Genomic DNA, 17,510 nt, shown 5'->3' with positions numbered 1-17,510 from the left:
CACATTTAAGCCAGCTGTAGATGTTATGTCAATATGTCAGATACATATTACGTTTATAAAAATCAGATCAATATAGCTGTCGCTTGAAATCGGGGAAATATCTTCCAATATGACACAATTAATACAGCGAAATAAAACCAGTATCATGAACACCACTTCATCGTAAATACTACTCTAACATCTCATCCCTACTGCCTTACAGACAGATGCTTTTCCTGCTTGGTCTCTGCTTTGCTTACTTTCTTTTGCTAATACCTTGTTTTGTTTTGTTTTTTCCCACAGCAGATGATTTTGAAAGCTAAAGGCCCTCTTTCTGCTTTTGGAGACTCTAGGAACCATAAGTCAGCCTCCATTCTGCGCATGCAATGTGTGGAGTAATACGCTACTATGAACTCTTTGAGATAAGATGGCCATTTAGGGCTTTGTAGGTAAGGAGAAGGATTTTCAGTTCTATTGTGGATTTTACAGGGGGTCAATATCAGAGAAATATGATCTCTTTTCTTTTTTTTTTCTTTTTTTTTTCAAAACACGTGCTGCAGGTTTCGGGATCAGCTGGAGAGTCTTTTGAGACAGCTTGGAATTGCATTAATCCAACATGGCTGCAAGAGATGTGTGGAGGAGTTTAACTGCGTCATTTTGAGACAAGATGTGCCCAACTTTTACAATGTTATGTTGCAGAAAAAAGGCAGTCCTTGAAATTTCTTTTACGTGGGAGTTAAAGGAAACATCCTGATTGAAGATAAGTCCCAGATTCCTTACAGTGGTGCTGGAGGTCAGTGCAACGCCATCAATAGTTGCTGTTGAGTTTCTAAGGTGTTAAGAGTCAAGTACAATAACTGCAGTTTTGTCTGTATTTAGGGTGAATGGAAAGTTAATGTAAAGGAGAGCTGTTCTCTGATTTTTGACTGAACACAGTCTTTCTTCTCAGAGGCGAACTGCTGTCAGCTAACTGTGATTTGTTTTGTCGGGAGGCTGATGAATCTCAACGGTGAACTGAAGCTTTACTGATCTGAAACCTTTGTACGTTAACCTGCACTAAGGCTCATGGTAACAGTAGTTTGTATGATGATTGTGAGGACAGCTCACACATTATTTCTCGTTGTGTAATCGGACATTATGCATCACTCCAGTCAAACTTGGTGAAGCTGCCTTTCGGTGCCGTGCTGCACTGACTGTTCAAACATCCAGAGAATCTGACATCTGGGTCACACCAACACAACAATGGCAACAACAACGTTAACAATGACTGAGGGCGTGCATGTAAAGTGGCTGCTGTAATTAATAACTCTTCTGATTATAGTGTACGCCTATAAAATGATCATTCCATGTGCCAACTTTTAGTGGAATGTAAAAGCACAAGAAATACTTGGAAATGTTCCCATACCCTTGTTTTCTCCTCCAGGTCAGAGTGCCCTGACAGCACTGAGGTTGAATAAGGTCATGTATGCAGTGATTATGCAATGAGTGAGGCTTTGTGATTATTATTATTATTTTTATATATATTTTTTAATTTAAGACACAAAGACAAAACACAGACAAGACAACGTAAGGAAGACGAGAAGAGTCAGAGCAGTCAGAACAGTCCACACAGGCCAGTTAACCGAATGTCAGGGGGAAGAACAGAACAGGGTTCTGTTCACTGTAGTGTGTCGTGTTGGTCAGATGGATTAAAGAAAGAGAACTAAATGAACGTATAGCGAGGGAAATAAGTAGGAAAAAGAGATTACATTGAAGAAAAAAGAATTAATGCTTCTCAAATTCTTTGCTGCTTCCAATGCTTTTACATCTACAACAACAATCATAACGACAGACACTGTCAGGGAAGTCCAGAACGTACCAAAGGTTATTTCTTCATTTTGTAATTATTCATTATTTTGCATATATGTATTTCTTTTTTATTATTAGTACATTGTTTTATGTAACTCGTCAAGGTTGGGGAAGAGAGAATATTTTCCAAGGACTCCCATCTGATTGTGACAACAACCAAATCCTTAAAGTGACCACAACACAATGAACACCATCGTTATATGATACTCTGCTGTGTGCTGTCAGAGCTGATGGTGCCATATTACTCTGCTCGATATACTGCTGCTCCTAATCTCAACACTATGTGGCTTTGCCTAAGACAGTATTGCACTATTACTTTAAGTACAGCATTACTTTTAGGTATTGTATGTGTACTGCTTTTGCCTGTGATGTTGCACACTGAGTACTTATGTACTGAGGACTTATTCTGTCATTGTGATGCTATCACACTTGGATTTCTCCTCTGGGGTGTCAATAAAGGTTTAGCTCACCTTATCTTACACTAACTATGTCTTTTCTTCAAAAGGTCTACAATCAAAGTCTGCACTGCAGCTCATCTGTGGCTCCTTGTTGCTATCAGCTGACCTGGATAAATCAGTGAGGTGTGTCAGCATCTCACTTCACCAACAGGAAGATTCAAAGAGGCGTGACTCATGACGGCCGGCGGTAGGAGACAGGAGCAGTATGAGTTCATGACACACCCGTGAGAGGGGGGATAAAAACTTCACGAGACACGTCTGCTGACCCTCACTGTGCCGCTCGGCGTCAACTCCAACAGATGTTCTCCGACCTCGACAAGAAAACCACCAGCAGTAGTTGCAGCGGGGACAAAAGTATGACACCAGTCCCTGGAATTGGCGTTGATGCTGTACATGATTAGGACCATCAAACCGGTTCTCAGATCTCTGCGTTGGCCTCTAGCGTGTCTCAAAATAGATTCTCTATGCTTGTGCAGAGAGAAGGAGATGTTGCTGTTTAAGGTTTCAAAAGTCAAATGTGTTTTAACACTGTGACCATCAGACCAAATTCTGTTCACCCCCACTGTTATGGGACTGAAGCAGAATTCTCAAAGACAGAAATCTCCTGAAAATCACTCAAATCTGAATCTTTTATGAAACAGGGAGAGATGTAATGTACTGGGTTTCAGCAAATTTCTGTTTTCCGTCCACAGTCTTTCAGTCTTTAAGCAGGTACGTCGAATAAATGAGTATTAAAAACATCATTTTAAGAAGAAATGGTTTAAAATACAACCTCAATCATTTTTTGTGACATTCAGCATGACTTTAGGACAAACAGTGTAAAGATCAAAGCAGTTTGTGTTGGGAGGAGGCCAGGGTGGATAGATGGGCCAAACAGCAAAGCAGGCTTCAATACCTTCGTGAAGCCACAAGTCAGTGTTGATTGCTCTATTTTAACCGAAACCACAATCTTTTCCTGAACCTACCCACGCAGTTTTCGGACCTAAACCTAACTCCAGTGTGACCATCACCTGGAATGTTTCTCAGGGCGCTTTATTTTGAAAGTTTAACCGCCGACGCTGCTTATTGCTGCTAACTTTATCAGAGAATGAGAGTGACGGTGGAAGCAGTGCAGGCCTCAAGGGATACTTCCAATTAAAATACATTATTCTGAAAGGATACAAAGTAAAATGTGTGTTTCTGTTCACTAAACCAATGGATAAAATATCATGACTATGTGAGACTGAGTCTCACTCAAGTGTCTATGTTGCTGCAGGGTGTGTCCAGCAGGTTGGGACCAGCCTCCTGAGCACACCTGTGCTCTATTATCAATCAGGACTCACCTGTTTGCTCAGCACATTAGCACCCAGATTCCAATCAGTATTAGTATTGCCTTGCTGCTTGGTAACAACCAGACCTGAAGCTTGTACTCTGTCAGTACTTTTTGTCTTGCCTGCCTTTTTGTATTCCTAATTGGTTGTTTTCCCTGTGGTGCTCAGGTGCTTGGCCCACACCTGTTTCATCCATGCCCTGTTGATCTGCTCTCACAAAGAGTTTGGATCTGCTGACCCTCCAGCTCAGTACAAGAGACTCTGCCTCACCTGAACTCAGTCATTGTTTCTTCTTCATTTAACTGTTTAAAATATTTTTCTCGCCTTCTTCCTCATTTCTCTGAGCCTGGTACTTTGGTCCTGCAAACTCAGCTAAAACTTAACACTAACATGCAACATGTGAACAGTCTATATGTAGGCCATGCCGAGGAAGTCGCCACTGCAGAGCAGAACTGTGAAAACTATGTTTTTGGTTTTTTTTTTTGGTCATGCAGGATAAGCCCAAAATGTTCCAAAAATATTGCATCTATGGCTGTGTTGTGGTCCCCAAACTGTTGTGGCACTGCAGCATGCATAACATATGCAATATATCAAAGGAGGAAATACAATAATTGGATACTTTTTTCGATCTTGGAATAATGAATTAGCAGACAGCTCAACCAATAGCAGCTTTGCATGGCAATGATACCTTTCTACGAAGCCACCTTGACCCTGCCATCAGTGCCAGTTTGGCTTTGTTGGTGTGTTTGAAGGTTCAATAACAAGTTTTAGTGTGACTGTAAATTTCATACAGCGGTATGTCATTGACTAAAAATAGCCTTTATAATCCCACCTGACAGAGCACACTAAATAACGACCTTTTCAATGTCGTGTCCCTGAATATTTCACATTTAGTACTTGACAGATATTTTTAGCATAAGGTTATTTTTGTTGACGTAATGTTTATTATTTCGTTCATTGCAGTTTAGCAGATTAGCTGTTAAAAGCATAGACTGATTGCTGCATTTCAAACGACCATCAGCCTTCACCTGTGAGCTTCGACTGACTCATCAGCGTCAGTCTCATTTTAAAAGGCAGCAGATTTTTAAAGTGTGTTAAACCACCTTTTTCTTTGTGCTCTGTCTGTTCACCTCTGAGGATGCTGCCAATGAGAACAGAGCTGCAGCTGCTTTAAAACAGAATCTGTGGTCAACGACTAACGTCAGCGTGGCAGATCTAGACACACAGAAACTGTGACATACATTTTGAAGCGTGCTAACATTCAGCTCAACGCTGCCCCCAAAGGTCAAACATTGCCAGTGAAAGAAAACACAAGTGCCAACAAGAACAGCAGAAAATATTTCCCTTTGTTTGCTAAAGAGCCGTTCACAGACAAAGAAATGTACAGAATTTATTCCACATAGTTACATGCTAATATGTTTAAGGTGATTCAGACCCCACAAAGGGTAATCTCTGTGTTAGACCCCTCACATCAATGTCCTTTCTGCAAGGGACGTCTGAAATGTGATCATGATCTCAGTGTTGCTGACATGTTACAGTGAGTGGGTGGAACAGAACCTGAGGACACTATGCAGCTCGCTGGGGTACATCTGGGCTAAAACTCATCTTCAGAGGAGTTTGAACTGAGTTGATTTGGTCTCTCCAGTGTTGCTGCTGAGGACGACGTGAAGTTTGTCTCCAGGGCTCCAGGACTTCAGTTCCTTCCACACCAGGTGCGTGGGATGACGAGAGTGACCATGACCTCCAGTCCACAACTGTAAAAGTGCAAAGGTCACAGACTTACAGGCAGGAATATTATCAATGTCTTTGATTTCTGATGGAAATGAAAAAGAAAAGTCAAAAGACATGAACATGAACAGAGAAATGCAGAAAGACTCACAGTGACACTCTTTTGATGGCTGAGTTTGAAGGATTCCTCGAACGTGTACGTGAAGGATTCTCTGTTGATCTGTATTTTTAACTTCCAGCTTCCCAGTTGTTGCTCCTGCAGGAGGGAAATTGGGAAGATGAGAGGAAGAAAAAATCTGAAACCAGCTGTGTGAATGGATGTCATAAAAACAAGAGGACTCTACAACAAGAGGAGCTACGTAACAGGTCATTAGTTTGGCTTGAATGGCCCATTTGGAGGATCCCTGTATGCACTTAGTTAAAGTGTTTTTGTACGTGTTGTTCTCCCTTTGCAGAGCCCTCAGTGTTCGTCAACGCTCAGACAGCAGTACCTCGCTGGACATGTTTCTGAGACGGATAAATTTTCCCCCTCGGTCGACCTCAATCACAGGTGCTGCAGTGGAGCTCTGACTGGCTGAGCTGATGTCATCTGTCTGGGAATTCATGGGAGTTCCACATTTTTTTGCATCCTGTGAAAGACAGATACGGGAGGTCACTGTTGTCCTGAGTGTCAAACTGAGCGCTGACTTCCTCTTTCACAGAGGTCTGAGAGCCCCTCCTCGCTCTGTATCTGGTTATCATTATGGGTGTTATATGTCTTTATCAAATGTATTCAATGTCACCTCTAGATGCCACTAAATCCTTCACACTGGACCTTTAACTCCACAAGTTGATGCCTGTGACAGAAAAATAGACGTTGTGCTGTCTGCTCAGACATTAAACATACGTCAAGCTTCAAAACCTTCATTTGTTCTGTTTCTTCAGTCCTGAGCGACTCTCCCTCTCCTTCGTCTTTACTGGGAAATTGATCTTTTGTTTTTTTTGTTTTTGAGCGGTTCTTCTCTCTCTCTTCAGCTTGATTCCTGTTGCTTCTGTCTGTGTAAAATAAAGTGTAAAAGACAGTTACTTGCATTGTGGGGAAGTATCACAGTATATGATACATTTCAGGTAAAACCAGGCTGAAAATGACGGTTTGACTTACTTGACATAAAAGTAGACAAACCACATTTCCTATCAGCACCATAACCTGTAAAACAACGTTTGATAAAGTGAAATTTAAGTTACATAAATCATGTCATTCTTTCCCATTAAACCTGTGAGAATAACTTGAAAGACTGCAGACTCACCGATTCTGCTTTTTCTCCACAGAGAAAAGACAAGTAAGAGAATAAGCAGGATGCAAGCAGCCAAACCAACCGCCAAACCAACTGTAACAGCAGAGGAGCAGGACTGGACCTCAAAGAAATCATCTGAAAAGACCAAACACAGAATAACATGGCAGCTGTACATAAGTTGAGCTCATCTATTTGAAAATAAAATCTGAAATAGACCATAAAACAGATGATTTTTACCCAGAATATAGATCTCTGTCTCTGTCATCCGGTTGATGTTCTTCTGCTGGACTCTACAGGTGAAGGTGTTGTTGTGTCTCTTCTCCACACTCACTCTGCTGCTGACAGCATAGAGGCCATCAGGACCTCTGACTGTCTCTGTAGGTCCAGCAGGGAGGAGGTTTCCCTCAGCGTCCAGCCAGGACACCTCAGGCTGTGGATACCAGCCTTCAGACTCACAGCTTAAAATCACTCCACGGGAGGATCTGTCGATCCCTGCTAAAGTTAGGACCGGTGAGGAAAGAGCATCTGATCCTGAGCAAAAGGAAAGTTAGTGTGCTGTTAGTGGAAGTGAGAACTCAAACAGAGCACAGTAATTTAATTAAAGAAGGAAAGGTGCCGTATTAGCAAGCTTGCCTTGGCCTTTAGCATTTTAGATACATTAATCCTACTGAGATTAAGCATTAAGACTGACTGAAACATGCACCATGAACATTATAAATGCACTTACCAACAACTAGCTGAACAAAAGTTTGCTTTCCCAGTACTGGAATAAAACATCTGTACGTTCCCTGATCAGCGAGTTTCACTTTGGAGAGTTTCAGCGAAATGTTTCCCAGCTTCAGCTCATCCTGGAACAGTGACGTTCTTCCCTTGAAATGTTCATGTTTCTTAGCAACAAGTTCTTCACCTGAACGCCACACACAGACAAATCTGCGGTCCAGGTCAGGCCTCGTCCACTCCAGCATCAAGTAAGAAGCGTCCTCCACAGGTTCCATGTGGCACGGCAAAATTACATCATCACCAAGCATGGCCACTATTGGCTGAGATGAGCCAATCAGATGACACTTACCTGGAAAGCAAGGTTATTTTAGTTGACTAAACCTCATGTATGAATTAAATCTGTGTAAAAAAAAAAAAAAAAAAAAAAAAATTACTTACAGGTCCAGTGTGGCAGATTTAGGGGCTCTAATGTCAGAATATAAAACTCATGAGTATGTTTTCATTAGTGTATAATCATCTGACATTAAGAAGAGTTTTCATTGGCTTACAATGAGCTCTTTAAACCTACAGAGGGAGCAGGTCCTCTTCCGCAGAGTCCACCATATTGCACTTCCATGTTTTTCTTGGAGGTTGGGATGTTCAGCCGATTGCAATCTGCAACCTCACCACTAGATGCCACTAAATCCTACACACTGGGCCTCTGACTGAAACATAAATGAAACCTGACTGAAACAATATTATGTAATCACAAAACTAGCTAAAATAAAAATAAAATAAAGGCAGTGTTTTTAAAATTTTGTCAACACAACAAGCATGAGGAGGCATTGGTGCAACTGTTTATTTTCCATTGAGACCGGGACGTTTACAACTGTTTACGTCCTTCACAAGTGTTGTGTTTGTACTGTCATACCTATTCTGAACTTCTTAAATCTTGCTCCTGACAAATACCGGAGTAACAATGAAAAGTAACTAAAACTAACCATTTTTAAACAATTGGTGCTAAATTGATGGGAGCGAACTCACCGTGGAAACTAGCTGAAAACAAAAATTTTAAATGAAATGAAAATCAAAACTAATTAGAACTGAAAAATTCAGTATCATAAAGCTACTGGAAAGACAAAGGACGTCATTTTCTCAACTCTGTAAGGCTTCATGTCCACCAATAAGACACAACATTAATAAAGCAGATTATTCTCTGCTATCTTAAAAGTGTTGCAGTACTGAAACAATCATGTTTCTACAACAGTGAAGTGCTTTTGTACTTGTACTTTAACTAAAACATCATTTCCTGTTAGTATTTTAGCCTTTATTGACAGTAGACAGGAGATGTAATTTCTCTGGAGGTCGTCCCAACAGTAATCTGTTGAGGTTGTGTTTGTGTATATGTTACCTCTACTGAGATGTGTTAGGAGAAGGTGGAAAACCAAAATGCCAAAGGATCTGAGATGAGATTTAGGGAGCTTTCCGTCTTTGTGGAAAAACATCATGGAGTTCTGAAAATGAACGCAAACCAGTGATAACAGTGTTAACTTACAGGGAAACAGGCTTTTGACTAGCTCTATCAACTCAGCAACACATGCTGGAGGCCCCAAGAGATGAACAGAAGAGGCAACAAAAGGTTTTTATGAACCATATTTACATCCATTGTTAGACTGGGACTGGACTTTGTAATGTGGAAAGGCTTCTGGCATGGCTGAAATATCTGTGTGGATGAACATGGCAGCTTGAAAAGACAAGACTTTGTCACAACAGAAGTAAGAATGAAGGCAAGGCATGGCAAATTTATTTGTATAGCACAATTCATACACCAGGCAATTCAAAGTGCTTTACAGAAGCATAAAAATACATTAAAATCATACATTTCAAAGAAAGAAAGAAAGAAAGAAAGAAAGAAAGAAAGAAAGAGATTAGAAGAGAATAGAAAAATAAAAATAGAATACAATTAAAGGAACATTAAAAACAGAAGCCAGTAAAAGACAATAATCTAGCATTTAAAATGATTACTTTAAGTAAAAGCTGCAGCAAATAATAATGTTTTCAACCCTGATTTAAATGAGCTGACGGTTGGTGCAGACCTCAGGTGTGCAGGGAGAGTGTTCCACAGGTGAGGAGCATAATAACTGAAAGCTGCTTCACTTTGTTTGGTTCTCATTCTGGGAACACACAGTAGACCTGTCCCTGATGACCTGAGAGGTCTGGATACTTCATATGGAGTTAATAAATCTACAATATATTTCGGTCCTAGACCATTTAATGCTTTTTAGACCAACAGTAAGATTTTGAAGTCTATTCTTTGATTCACAGGAAGGCAATGTATTGATCTGAGGGCTGCTGTGATATGGAGGGGAAGTAAAGGGGTTCTCACCAGCTGTGTCCTCAAACCTGAACGACTGAGTATGTGGATTATGAATGGTTCCCAAAAAGTCATGTGACTGCTGGACAGCACCAGCACCAGAACCTTCCTCGTGCTGTTCCTTCATCATCATGTGGTTAATGTTGTGAAACAGTTGCAGTTTGGATAGATTTAGGCACCAGAACTACCCGGTTAGGTTTAGGGGGTCATTTCGGGTTAGGGTCCGTCCTTTTCACACGTCCTTATTAGCATGTCCACAAGAGGCCTCCTAACAATAAATGTAAATGGGTCGTAATAACCAACACACCATCTAAACAGCTGTTTGAGCGGCGAGGACGGGCTGTCATGATAATAACGTGTCCCTGTAACAGAAACCAGCGTGGCGCTAAAACTAACAGGTGTCCGGTTAAAACATTCAAAAAACATTTGAAGGCTGTTGAAATTCGAACAATTCAAGTATAACTGACTGAAGTACAGTTTGCAGTTCATCCGCTGACGTAAAGCATAAGTTTGTAATTTATCTGAAGTGTTAGAGAAAGACCACGTACCCATTGAACGTTGCTTGTCCCGATCGTCTCACCTGAGGGCCAGAGGTGTGTTAATCATTGCAAGCTTGTCACCGGAACTTTTATCAGCTGCTCAAGATATTGATGAGTCAGTGTTGCTGCAACAAGACAAGACAAATTTCTTTGTCTCGTCTCTAAAATTCAATTTTCATGAATACAAAAAACTGTTTAAAAACATCAAGAAAATACAAATTCAGCCAGACTTGACTGCATTAAGTTACAGTTTAGTTAAAACACAGACACACTGCTGTTATCTGTGTACGCTATCGATAGCTGAGCTGAGTTTCACTTTAAGCATCTCCATGTATGAACATCTGAACTTTGAACTCTGGGTAAGCAGTTGTAAATGAATCCGCTGCAATCAGATCCGGCAGTGAGTCATGGCAAACACCTCTTTGTTGTGGCAACTGAGTAAAGACAAATGCTCATCAATGCAGAATGCAGAGAAACATCCGACAGAATACAGATACAGAAGAGATGCAGATACAGAAAAACTTTATTGTCCCCCACAAAAGTAGTGGAAATTCGTCACTGACGTGCTCACACGTGTGCATAAAATAACACAAGTGAAAACACAGTTCAACATAACAAACAGCAACACAATAAATAAATGCAGTGCAGTACATAGAATACAGAGTTAAAAAAGGATTTTATAGCGCGTTGTTGATGATGTTGATGGCGGAAGGGATGAATGATTTTCTCCCTAAGTTTGTCCTTGCTAGAGGGACCCTGTAGCGACGGCCTGAAGGAAGGTGTTGGAATGAGTTGTGGAGTGGATGTGAAGGGTCATGTATGATGTAGACGGCCTGTGTGTGGAGGTCTGAGAGGGAGGACTGCGTGGTGCCTGTTATCTTACTTGCGTGTTTGATGACACGTGACAGTGTGGATTTGTCTTTAACAGACAGAAAGGTGCACCGGGATGAGATGTGGTAAGTGAGGACTGACTCGATGAGTGATCTGTAAACAACTGTTAAAATGTCTTTGCTCACGTTAAAACTCCTCAGTTTCCTCAGCAAAAAGAGACGCTGTTGTGCCTTTTTGTAGGTGTGTTTGGTGTGGACATAGAAGGACAGTGTTCTGTCCACCTCAACGCCCAGGTACCTGAACGCCTCCACCTGCTCCACCTCCTGCCCTTTGATTCAGCAGCTGCAGAAGTGGGTGGGCGGAGTCAGCAGGTGTCACTCTCCTGCAGCAGCAGCAGCAGCAGCAGCAGCAGCACACAGCTCCTTGGTCTTAGAGATGTTGAGCTCTAAGAAGCTGTCCTCAATGAGAGTGATGAGTGTTGGTGATATGCTGTTTGGCTGTTAGAGCCACCAAGGCCATGTCATCCGTGTATTTGAAAAGTCTCATGTTATCCATGTTGCAGGACTTACCTGCAACATCTTATCTTATTTGAATGGATGGTGAAAAGAATGGGTGATAGGACACAACCTTGTGGCACCCCTGTGTTTAAGGTAATGTTGGTGGATCTTTTGCCACAGGAGGACAAGAAGCCAGACATGAATTCCCAAAAACGAGTATCATCCCTTTAGTATGTGAACAACACTGCAGCATTTCGATAATAGCGCAGTCATGCCACTGTGTCAGCATCGGAGACTTTCTGCTATCAGGGTAAAAAACACTCCTGCAATGCTGAGGGAACTTGTTTTGGTGGGATATTTGCTGCAGGCAGATGAGTCCAGGCATTAAAAAGGCTAAATCCTTGCAAAAAATGGTAACATTGGCTAGCTTTTTTATTCTCGTACCATTCGTGACCAGGTTTGGGTAACTTTCAGCAAAGATTGGCAAGTAGGTCACTAGAGGTTGTTGTTGTTCCCATAGCAACAGGGATTTTGTAAAGGACGAGGAGGAGCCTGCCATTGGCTGTTTGAAATAGACGACCATTAGCAGGCTTATACCCGCAATCTACATCAGTCACATGTGGGTGCAATGTCGTCGACATACATTTCGCATATATAATCAGGCCAACATTGCCCAAAGGTCACCTGATTACATTGAAAAGCCACATGTCAAGCATTCAGCTGTAGCCTTACACTGAAACCACACTGAGTCCGGCAACAACTGCCCAACGCCATCAGACATAAACTACACAGGAAGAGGAAGTTCTCACCTCAACGCTCTTCAGTCTGATGTTGAAGCAGTCAGCAAGACGACATGGAGATTCCAGCTCTCTGCATCAGACTGTGTGAGTACTGACTCAGTTTTCTCCATCTCTCGTGTTTTACACATATTCCTGTATATGAATGTGTCTTTGATGTTCAGTCTTATTTCCTGTCCAGTGATGTTTGTCATTATTCTGCTGGGTGCACATGTGCAGAAGAGCTACACTCAGAGAGATGGTGGGTAGCAAATACTGAACCCTGAAGATACACTTTTGTTTTTTTGACAATGACTATGCCTACGTCTATGTAGTTAATATGAGTAATGATATAGGGTCTTTTATCAACGTAAAATATATACGTTTTATGTCCTCTCCGTCTCTTTCTCGTCTTCAGGTGCAGCTTTTCGCGTCACTACAGACAGACTGCAGTTCTTTGAATACGACACTGTGTCTTTTCACTGTCACACTCGTGATGGCTCAACTCAGCTGAGAGGAATAACCACGAATAAGCAGATCTTAATTCAGAAGTATGATGTCAAGAGGACGTCAGCGCTGACTTTCACCATTCAAGAGGCCTATGAAACAGACAGTGGAGAATACTGGTGTGAGACTGGAAGAGGACAGAGGAGCAACACTGTCAACATCTCCGTCACCAGTATGTTTACTGCACTGAAGACACAGCTGACCACTAAGCCGCCATCTACTTTGAAGTTTTCTGAAGCTCTTCTTCCACATTTTTCTGTCCTAAAGTGTATAAAAAGAAAACAAACTGAACAAACAAATTTGTAAATATTCATTCATTCATTCTGTGCATGTTTCCGCCAAACTCATGAATATATTCTTGCATACAGCGTAAACATTCATGCATCAACATCGGTCGTTTCTGATTAACTCCATGGCTGTACATAAGACATCATGTTGAACATTTGTTTCTCAGCTGGTTCTGTGATCTTGGAGATTCCTGCTCTTCCGGTGATGGAGAGAAACAACATTATTCTGTGCTGCAGGAACAAGACAACTTCCACCACCCTTCCAGTTTATTTCTACAAAGGTGGCCTGTTAATCCAGAGCAGTGACTTAAGCGAGATGACCATAAATAATGTTTCCAAGTCTGATGAAGGCCTCTATAATTGCAGCATCCCTGATGTGGGAAGATCACCTGGAAGCTGGCTGTCTGTCAGAGGTGAGACGTAAAAAAGTAAAATATCAACCAACTGACGGTCATGACTTTCCTGGTTCTTTCTGTTGTGTGTGAAATATGGTTTACAGTGTTGCACTAATAGAATTCACTTCACATCTACAACCGTCAATGTTTGCGTGTATTTTTTCGGATGCGGATAAAAAGCCAATTTAACCTTTAAAATCTGTACATACAGTTTTTGCGCTTAACACAACAAATCACATTTCATTTACCCTTCTGTCGCCTCGTGAAGACTTTGAAGAAAACCATCTTCTCGACCATCACTCACTTCCTGCCTCCATCCTGTGGGTTGCTTTCACCATTTTAATGGTGGCTCTGGTCCTGCTGGTGGTTGGATTTCTTCATATGAGGAAACACAAAGGTACACGCGTCAAATGCTTTTGTAATGGTTTGCTTGACTTTCTTCTTTAACATCTTGTGAGGAACACGACACTTTAATGGTTAACTTCTGTCATCTAATAATATGTATGATCTTAATTTAGAGAGACAACGTGATGCTTTCGTTATCTTGATTTGGGCTCACCACTGAGAGAAACAGACCGAGTTTGTTCACGTCACTGTCGTCTATGTTGAGTTGTCGTTACCAGAAAAGCTTGAGACGTGCCGCACAGCAGGACTGATGGCTGAATTATTTTTACCTCCTCTCAGTGTCATGCGTGCCTGGTGTTTTGTTTCAGATTCAGCTGACGGTGGCGTTAATGTGAGCCTCCACCTCGAGACAAACCACAGCAGAAACCTCCAGAGTGAACAAAGTAAGAGCGTCTGTTGACCCTTCGGTCGGTCAGTATGAGTATGTCTCAGGTGCTCGTTGAAGTTCATCCGTCTGTCTGTTAATGTCTTGCTCTCTTGTTTCTCCTCTTCAGATGACAATGAGCCTGTTTACTACAATATAACATTTATGTGAGACTCCACACGCGCTCCAACATGGTTCGTATATTATTGGAATTTTCTACATTTCACATATTTTCTAAAAATGTACCCACAGTTAACTGATGCTCTATAGAAGCTTCAACAGGGCATTTTATCTGGTAAGTCCCACATGTGGTTGAGAAGGTCCACAGGTAGATTTCACGTCTGAGTTATGGGTATTTTGACCCCAGCAACGTGACTCATCTTTCATCTCAGCGATGGTCATGAACATTTGCTATTTATTCAGTGTATTTGCAGTTTGTGTAAACAAAATACATGAAAGATTTAACACAGAAGCATGTGGCCCGTAGTGATGCTTCATGTTTCATGTGTTAAATGGCCTATTTCCTTGTCAGCTGGTTGTTACCAAAGTTATATCTGTCCTCCTACCTCCACAGTGGAATTTGGTTCATTTTGGTGAGTGAGGTAATGCTTTTCAGATTGTTGGGAGAGACTATGGACTGTGATCAGAATGAAGGTGTTTTCAGAGCAAAGAGACAGATGCTGACATGATCCTTTCTAATTATACATGTAACCCCACAAAGAAATGTAAAAACCCAATAACATGGCCACTGCCTTTGGATGCATCCCTTAGTTACTACTGTGGGTAGAAGCTGGTTAGCCAGACATGCTAACACGTACAGTTTAGAACAGATGAAGACAAAGTTTAATCCATCCCTCACGTTTGTTCTTATCTTTTAGGTTTTTGAAAACTACAAAGAAGACGAAACCCTCCAAACTCTTGAGATGCTGAGCATTACTCTTCTTAGTGCCTCAAGCACGCCGACTCAACGTGCAAAGAAATGCAAAGCTTGTCAGGACTGGTTCCTGTGCACTGTTTTCAGTTCAGTCGAAAGGATTAGAAACTCATCACATTCTGTTTTATTTATGTTTTGCACAGTGTCAGGGTTGAGCTTCCTACAGATATGCTCTCACTGTTTTCCCAAACCAATCAGCTCTTGTTCTCTGGTTTCCTTCGCCTCATTCTCCTTACAACTTAAATCGTACACCGAGCCCTTTGGTGTAAAGCAACGGTTGGCATGGAGCGTCGTTGTGAAAGGTGAGATAACTTCAGGAGGATGAATTATACTCACTGTTTTGCATCAGCTACACATTCTCTGTGATAGTTCTCAAACTCCTCCTGAAACAGTACAACAATAAACATCAACGCAACATTGAATGTTATAGACGAGCAAAACTGGTACCTTGAATAAATTTGACATTAGCCACTAACAATGTACTGTTAGAAGCAAATGTATCAGGTTAGCTTACTTTCTAATTAACAAGTACTAACAGATAGCAGTTTGCCAGTTCAGGCGATCATTGTGCATCCGTTCTAAAGTTACACCTTCATCTGCCCAAATACTGTTGTATGAATCTATGTTGCAGTTGAGGGTTTCACCACTTGATGCCACTGTTATCTCGCTGTGGATTCACCTGATCCTACCACATATAAGAATCTAATGTCGTTTTAAGTTGACACTGATTGATGGAAAAACTGTGCATCACTTTTGATTGTTCATGAATGTGTGTATGTGTGAAATGTGTCTATCAGAGGAATGAATCACAAGTTGGCTGGTTAGTATTTGTTACTGTATGGATATGAATATTATGTTAAAAAAAAAAAAAACATGTGGTCTAAACGTAATGAGTAAATCCTTTTTTGAGAACCCTGCCGTCTCCAGTTTATTATTAAAGAAATGTTTTTTTTTATTTCGCTTTTTTGTGCCCCCTTAATGGCACCTAGTATATAGCACTCAAACTTTAATGTTAATTGCTATAGATATTTGTAGGATTGCTGGAAAATCTGCTCCTTTTTTACATATATGAAGAAAAGGCTGCAGGACAGAGAGATGTTTGGGTTTATTTCAAAGATTTCATTCAGTACAGATCAGGTTTCACCAATGAATTAAAGGGGAAAAATCACTGTACTACTACAGCAAAATACAAATATCATATATGTATATTATACTATTACTAAAAAACAACCATTAAGAAAATTTTAATGAAAAAAAGAAGAAAAAATCCATTTCATTTTGTCAGTGCAGTCAAGTTCTTTCACCTCTGTAAGATGGGTCTTACTCTGTACTCAGACCATGAAATACTGTAATATTCAAGGTTTGAATAAAGACATGAAAACAAGTCAATAGTTTCAATAATAATGTTCCAGTAATCTTTGAAGTCCCAGTACTTGGCTGTATTTGGTTTGAGGGAAGCTCAAATTCCACTGTGTTTGTCCTTCAGCTCAAATAATTCCAGTAATGTTTCTACTTCTGTCCACATCACACCGATCAGACTTTCAGTGTGTGATTTCTAAACAGCTGTTGAAACTGCGGAAGTCGTCCTGTCCCTCCGAACGGTTCGAGATTCTCCCGCCTGGTTTGTGCTGCTCAACCACAGCTGTTCATGGTTCGAGCCCCTGTTCTGTCAGTCAACTGTCTGTCAAACGTTGGACCTCATTTTGTTCAGAAAAAGAAGGACTTTGAGCCAATATGAGAACATATCTGAGAGCCGGACACATAACAACAACAACAACAACAACAACAACAATAATAATAATAATAATAAATCAACACATAATATGTAATTTTCTGCTGCTAGGAGTGTCAACACAATAACAAGACTGAATCTGATGAAGTGCGTGGGACTTAATGAGCTGCCTTTCAGGTGTTTACACCTCTGTTTGACAGGGAAGTTCTTCTCCATCACCTCTGTGTCCTTCTTCTCCTGGAGGCTGAATATCTTCATCTCCATCTCTGTTTTGGTCTTTGGTGGACATGGTTCTTCACTCGTCCTCTCCTCCACCGTCTTTTTCTGCTCTTGTGCTATTTGCAGAATTTGTTTTCTCGTCGTCATCGTTCTCGTCTGAATCATCTTTTGCTCTCGGACACTGATGTGTTGTGTTTTCTTCCAGTGTTGTGTCCTCCCCTCCGTTTGCCTTGTCCCTGTTTTTCTTTTGTCCTTCTCCCTCGTCTGGACATGCGTTTTTTTCTTCAGTTGAATTGATTTTAGTCTCGTTCTTTGTCCCTCCTCCTCCTGTTTGCTCCTGATTGTCTTCAGTGT

General features: G+C 41.1%; 1 protein-coding gene across 1 annotated transcript; it reads right to left on the bottom strand.

Moving 5' to 3' along the window:
* Positions 1–5,202: 5,202 nt before the first annotated feature.
* LOC143317420 (CD276 antigen homolog) lies at positions 5,203–17,303 on the bottom strand. Its single transcript, XM_076725572.1, has 7 exons — positions 17,123–17,303; positions 7,325–7,666; positions 6,835–7,122; positions 6,680–6,732; positions 5,815–5,952; positions 5,475–5,579; positions 5,203–5,349 (listed from the first exon to the last, which is right to left on the bottom strand). The coding sequence occupies exons 1-7, from the start codon at positions 17,301–17,303 to the stop codon at positions 5,203–5,205; spliced, it is 1,254 nt and encodes a 417-aa protein (XP_076581687.1).
* Between the last annotated feature and the right edge of the window lie 207 nt (positions 17,304–17,510).

This window comes from Chaetodon auriga, chromosome 24 (genome assembly GCF_051107435.1).
Source record: "Chaetodon auriga isolate fChaAug3 chromosome 24, fChaAug3.hap1, whole genome shotgun sequence".
Classification (NCBI taxonomy): domain Eukaryota; kingdom Metazoa; phylum Chordata; class Actinopteri; order Chaetodontiformes; family Chaetodontidae; genus Chaetodon; species Chaetodon auriga.
Note: the sequence above shows the minus strand (reverse complement) of the source record. Positions and strands in the feature narration are given on the sequence as shown.

Excerpts from the sequence above, each read along its gene's own strand:
- LOC143317420 (XM_076725572.1), bottom strand. The coding sequence starts at position 17,303 with ATGACGACGAGAAAACAAATTCTGCAAATAGCACAAGAGCAGAAAAAG. Across the intron at positions 5,953-6,679 it reads CTGTTACAGTTGGTTTGGCG|GATGCAAAAAAATGTGGAAC; the intron begins GTTGGTTTGGCT and ends TGTCTTTCACAG. Across the intron at positions 5,580-5,814 it reads TCAGAAACATGTCCAGCGAG|GAGCAACAACTGGGAAGCTG; the intron begins GTACTGCTGTCT and ends TCCCTCCTGCAG.